This window comes from Seriola lalandi, unplaced genomic scaffold, assembly GCF_002814215.2.
Source record: "Seriola lalandi dorsalis isolate HSWRI2012SDOR001 ecotype SW California unplaced genomic scaffold, Sedor1 jcf7180002054494, whole genome shotgun sequence".
Taxonomy (NCBI): domain Eukaryota; kingdom Metazoa; phylum Chordata; class Actinopteri; order Carangiformes; family Carangidae; genus Seriola; species Seriola lalandi.
Window position 1 is genome coordinate 1,361,684 of NW_019525047.1, and position 6,248 is coordinate 1,367,931.

At 42.0% G+C, this 6,248-nt stretch overlaps 1 protein-coding gene across 1 annotated transcript in view; it reads left to right on the forward strand.

Annotated features, from left to right (window-relative positions):
- adarb2 (adenosine deaminase RNA specific B2 (inactive)) overlaps positions 1 to 3,764 on the forward strand; it is a 194,922-nt gene extending 191,158 nt beyond the window's left edge. Inside the window, exon 10 of the mRNA XM_023412894.2 lies at positions 167 to 3,764. Coding sequence (XP_023268662.2) covers positions 167 to 343 — 177 coding nt within the window. The 3' untranslated portion in view covers positions 344 to 3,764. The remainder of the gene's footprint in view (positions 1 to 166) is intronic.
- The last annotated feature ends 2,484 nt before the right edge of the window (positions 3,765 to 6,248 follow it).

The window sequence follows — 6,248 nt, forward strand, 5'->3', positions numbered from 1 at the left end:
ACCCCCCCTCCCGCCATGAAACCTTTAGCCTCTGTGCCCCGGCTTTATTCCTGTCTTTGTTTTCCCTCCCTATCTTCATGTCTGTGTCTGTGACACTTTTATCTGACTCTCAGTCTCCCTCTCTTTTTCTTCTCCTGTTTCTCTCTTGCTCGTTCGCCCTCATCAGCTGGGGATCCACATGGCCGGCTCGGCGGACCACCAGCTCATGTACTGCGAGGCCAAGATGGCGGTGCGTCCTTACCAGACAGTGAAGCAGCAGTGGTTCAGATCTCTGCAGGAAACGGGCCTCGGTACCTGGGTGAAGAAACCACCCGAGCAGGAACAGTTCCTACTGTCGGTCTGAGGACGAGAGTTTGTGTGTGTGTGTGTGTGTGTGTGTGTGTGTGAGAGAGAGAGAGAGAGAGAGAGAGAGAGAGGGAGTAATTGTTTAACCTTTATTTTTTTAGAGTAAGATGACTCCATGCTCTTCAACAACATCCTGCTTCACGCCTTCATACCTGGACTTTTCCCAGTGTAACCTCTAAGGCTATCACCACCGTCACTCACCCACTACAGAAACATCAAGAGGAAGGTCAGCTGGACGGGCTGAAAAGAAAAGGGACAAAAAAAGATGGACTTCTCTGAACCCACAAACACACACGTTTAAGCAAACACACACCTAAATACCCCCCTCTTCAGCTGTCAGGGAAGGGTGGGGTAACCTTGAGCAGAATGAAAGGCAGCCGCTATCTTGTCATCAGCTATTTCCGGGCCCCAAGGCTCCCGCTGAGGAGCAGAGCCACGGGGGAGAGAGCGAGAGAGAGACAGAGAAAGAGAAAAAGAGAGAGAGAGAGAGAGGTCCACGTCCAATTACCGGCCCTGTCAGGGTGACGGCTGATAGAGGAAGAGGAAGGGAAGAGAGAGCGAGAAAAAGAGAAGGACAGACCATTGCTTCAGACCAGCCCTCCTGTTCCTCACCTTCCCCTCTCTCATTTCTATCTTTGTCCTCCTTCTCTGACTCACCCTTTGACTCCTGACTTTCCTCTCCTTTTGTCTCCATCTCTCCCTCTTTTGCCCTCTTTCCATTTTCTTCCTTCTTCCACCTATTTCCCTCGCCTCCTCTTTGTCACTCTCTCCTCTTTGCTTGCCCCCTCCCCCACCCTCCCTGCCTTTCAAGCGCGGCGGACTTCACCACGACACGACGACAGGTTAATACACCCTCTTTTTTTCCCCTTCCTCTCCTCACCCCACTGGGTAGACAGAGGGAGAAGAATCGTGGCGAGGTATATAAACGCGGCCATTACAGCTTGCCTAAGTACGAGTGGAGTGGAGTATGTTCCCTCTCTTTCATACTGAATTTATTTCCTTTGACCTCAGCTTTTCAGCCCGTTCTGGCCGGTTTCCGTACATCTGAATCGAAGCTTGCCGTCACCGATAAGAGCAAGTTTCGGTCGTGACTCATTAGCGAGGCCTTGTTGACCTTATCGACTTGTGCTGCCTTTCTTTGTGTGTCATGACCGCCCTGCACAGATAATAGCCAAGGTGGTGGGAAGTTTAGCTCGCCTCCCTGTCAGCGCTGTGGTCGACTTGAGGGGTTTTATTTTTAGATGCCATATTCAACACAGATCATCATGTAGGAGTTAAAGATTAACAATGCAAAGTGACTAAAGATCCCTGATCACTACCATGTAAATTTGTACCTCACACTATTTTTATGTCTTTGCATATTTCATGACGTAAACGTACACCCTGTGTGTGCGTGTGTGTGTGTGTGTGTGTGTATTTTTTTAATGGAGCTAAATGTTTATATTCATTATGATCATGACTGTGTTGTTCTGTCACTGCTGTATTCTCTTTAAGGCATTTAGAAACTGCCACCAGCACGGCTCAGTCAGCGGTAAGATCTGAGTAGTGAGAGGGACATCTAGTGGTGCACTCTGGGAACATTATGAGCTCCAGTGAGGACACAGTCAGTCTGACTGAGGAATGAGCGCTTAAGTGGAGGTCAGCGTGTGAGGAAGATTATTTTACAGGATTCACACAAGAACAGAGAATTTGACCAACGTGTGGCCTGCATCTGGGTTCATTTGACTTTTTTTTTTTTATTTTAATTTAGAAAAATGAAATTGGCAAATCAGTATTGCTGCATGTAAATGTGATATACCCAATGTTTTTTTAAAGCCCCTTAAAATTTAAAATTTATTTCAAATGCTAAGTATTTTTATATAGCATTAAATATTCAACTGGGGATTTAATAGTCAGAAACAAACCTGCTTCATCAGGACTGTGTGGTTGTGGTTTGATCAGATTTGACTGACAGTGACCAAACTGTCATCTGAGTCTGATTCAAATCTTGCAGAGTCATCGCCTTTTTTTCTAACCGGAGGCCCACAGATAAACCAGAGCTGAGAGCACAGAGGAAATGATTACGTGAAATAACCAAAGCTATTCCAACTTTGGCAGAAAATGCTCCATCTTTGTAGGACCTCATTACTCATGGTAAGAAGCTGACTGAGAAAAAAATGGGGTCCATAAATTATTTTTTTTGAAGGTAGCAGTGCCCCCCCACCCCCCACCCCCAACACTGAGCAGGTATGGTGGGTCAAAGATGACACTACTAAAAAAAACATTTTAGTATCTCATGTTTTTTATATCCAATTATGGTCTAGCTGGCATTTTAGGAGCTTTTCCATCATGACAAGAATACAGTTCTGGAAGATGTTTACTTTTTATTTCATAAAAATTGCAAAACTGTAAAGGCACTAGTACAGTATGCTGTGTGGTAATAACCACTGACCCCCCCCACCACCACCTATACATCAGCAGCTTTTATTATGCGCCCAGGGGCACATGGGGCATGGCTGGGAGTGGTGACTGCTTTGTTGTGACATCATAAAGTGTCCAAATACAGGCTGTGTGCTCTGTGGACTGAGCGTTCTGATACTTTGACAGTATTAATATAGCACCTAGACCTGCTTTATAATCAAAAAAGACACTTTATACAATATAGGACCTTTAAGACTAGATTTTGACAAAGGACCACAAAATATATTACGACAAAGCAACAATATTAGCACATAGAGCAGGACTTAACATAAAACAGTTGATATTGAACTTTAATGATGCAAATCCCCTTTCAGTTTATCAGATCATCAACATGAGCAGATACACAGTGAACCTGGGACTTTTGGAGCTCTTGAGGGTCCAGGGTTCAGTTGATGATCTGGCCTTGGCTAGTGGCAGCTTAAAAAAAAAAAACAAAAAAAAAAAAACACTGGGAGTCAGTTTTCAGGAACTCATATTGTCTGATTCTTTGTTTACACCTTAACGTAGCAGTGGAAAGCTTGAATCTGCTTTCTCACAGTGGCAAAGATCAGATTTAGCGTAAATCTTGTCCGTGTGCATCAGAAGAGAGAGATTACGTGTTCGTGATGGTCATCATCAGCTTGCACTCCATAACTTCAGACATGACATTGTTCGTCAACATGCAGTACACCATGTCTCCTAATGGCTGTGTTGGCCATGACAACAGATTTACAGATTTATTTTGAGAGATAATAAATATAAGGCATGTCTGAATGGCAATATTGTATCTATGAGTGTACATATGTATAAAAAATGTATAAAAGATGTTGACAAAGATGTGAAAGAGAAGTGTGTGTATGATGTAAATTAAAGTATATGAAGAATTGCTGCTAAGATCTGTAAATTGCACTTCAGTAACAAATAAAAAGTGAATGTTTGTACTGTATATGTGAATAAAACCACAAAATCTTGTAATTTTATCTCGTCTTGACAGTTTTTTGATTCATCTGATTTTGATGTCAGAACATTAAATGTGTAATATTGTATCTGTTCTCATAACAAATGTACAACAATCAAATAATGAGCAATGATATGGGGCCATTTCCACTTTGCCAGCTTCACAATCATCTTTCTATAGCCAGCACTGGCCCTCAGGAGCATCCAGACAAATATTAAAAAGGCCTCCCTCTCTCTGTCTCTCCCAGGGGAAATCCATGGGGAAACGGTTATCTCCGTTAGGCTCGGTGGCAGGTGTCATACAGACCAGCCACCAAATTAGCCTGGAGGAAGAATGAGGCGAAGAAGAAGAGGAGAGGGGAGTTGGCGTTACGCCTCCTCAGCAGCATCCACCCTTCCCCCTGAGGCCATGGAGTCGGCTGTGTGCTCTACAATAAACATCATAATTGACAATTTGCTCCAGTGACTGGTCACGAGCAGCCGGCTATAATCTAATGGATGAGGACAGAGAGGTAAAATATTCTCACTGCCAGAGTCACGCAGCTTCTCCGTGAGGTCTGAGGAGACATAACACAATGAGTGTGACACTGTTCTAACCAACACCAACATACTGTTCTTACATAGGTATGACACCTTTTTTCTCTTCAATATGATGAATATTATTACATTTGGTTTACATTATTAACTGTGGAAATCATTTTTAATGTCAATGAAAATGTATCTAAAAATGCGGCCGAACCCTTTTGGGCAAAGACAAGACAAAAGACAAGTACAAGTTTGCCAGCTTTAGTCACTGGTTACATTAAAAACTAGAATTACAGTCTCACGGTTGTTTGCTTTCGCCAAACAGCCGAGTTGCAGGAAATATGGTCACATTCTCCCCTTCCCGAGTTACAGCATTGAATAATGGACAAAAGTGTTTTTGCAGAACATTATGATGTCACAGTGAAGTAGACCTTTGACCATTTGGATATCAAATGTTATAACCTAATTTTATCCTTGTAGGCATTTCAGTTAAATTATGTCATAATTAAGTGTATGAATTTGTGAGTTATGGCCAAAAAAGTGTTTTTGGAGGTCAGTGTGACAGAAGTAATGAAATTCCCTCTGGGCGTTCCTGATATATTGCATTCACAAGAATATGAGCTCACCATGACCTAGAACTTTGACCTTTGTCCTCCAGAATCTAACCAGTTCATCTTTGAGTCCAACTGAATGTTTGTGCCAAATCTAAACAAATTTCCTCTAGGTGGTCTTGAGATCCCACATTGACGAGGCCAAAACCATGTTTTGTGAGGTCACTGTGACTTTGACCTTTGACCACCAAAATCTAATCAGTTCATCTTTGAATCCAAACCACAGTTTCCTTCTTACCTTGTCTCTCCATGTCTTTTTAGGCCACTTGTCATGTTTCATGTGTTGATGAGTCAATGGCACTGCATGAGTTCCCTCCAAACCTTTCATAGTTTTATTTAAACCTGCAATAACTGATCTTTTTCGATTTCATCTTGTTTCGGCAGTTAAAGAGTAACATGATAATTCATGTGGAGTGGTGTTTGTGTCTCCGTCCAGTATTCCCTCTCTTTTTGCTGTTTTGATCTCCACCACTTCACCAGCAGGTCTCTAACTGTGGATTTTACAGCTGTTTCTCTGAAAACAGCTGCCTGCTGCGGCTGAAAGTGACGCTATGAGAGTGGGTGAGAGTGAACCAGAACAGTGTATTTGTGGTCCGGCCATAAACAATGAGTCATTTGATACATAGTTATGATAGATATATCAGATTAAAGCCCTTTTAAATAACTGTGAGGCCTAAACAGAAAGAATAAGGACATATTTCACAAAAACAGCAACATTTGACAAAAATCTGATTTGTGTTGGAGAACTTTTCTTTCTCAGCCCAATAATAATCTCATGACCCCTTGTGACCTTTGGCTCTGACTACTTCTTCCTTTACCACAATGCAGGTATTAAACAGTGTAATAAAGTGGCTAATTAGTATCTCCATATCTACAAAGACAGCACTGAAGGGTTAAATAATAAAATTAATTGTGGCTGAAGTTCAGCTAGCTGCTTTTATTAATTACACCTGTGCTTTTCCTAAAAGCTTAGTTTAGACAATATATCTCAACTGAAAAAGCAGGTAACAGCAGGTAAAATCTACCACCAAAGAGGAAAGTGTCATCAAATGTTAGGGGCACATGAAGTGGAAGCATTTCTACTGCATATAGGTGTAGCTGCCATATAACTTCCTTTTGCTGGAGGTTGTTTAGCAAATTAACTTCACACAACCAAAAAACATTAAGTGTTTTATCAGCCTTCATTGAAATAAAGTTCCTGTTTGCACTAGGTACAGATATTCACACACCTCGATGTTCCTCTCTCATTAACACCAGACATCATGATCCCGAGGCACCAGATTTACATCCAGATGACTAAAATGTGGCTTTCAAAATGATACATACCTTTTTGAACCAGATAAAAAAGGTGAGAGGGGGTATGTGTTAATA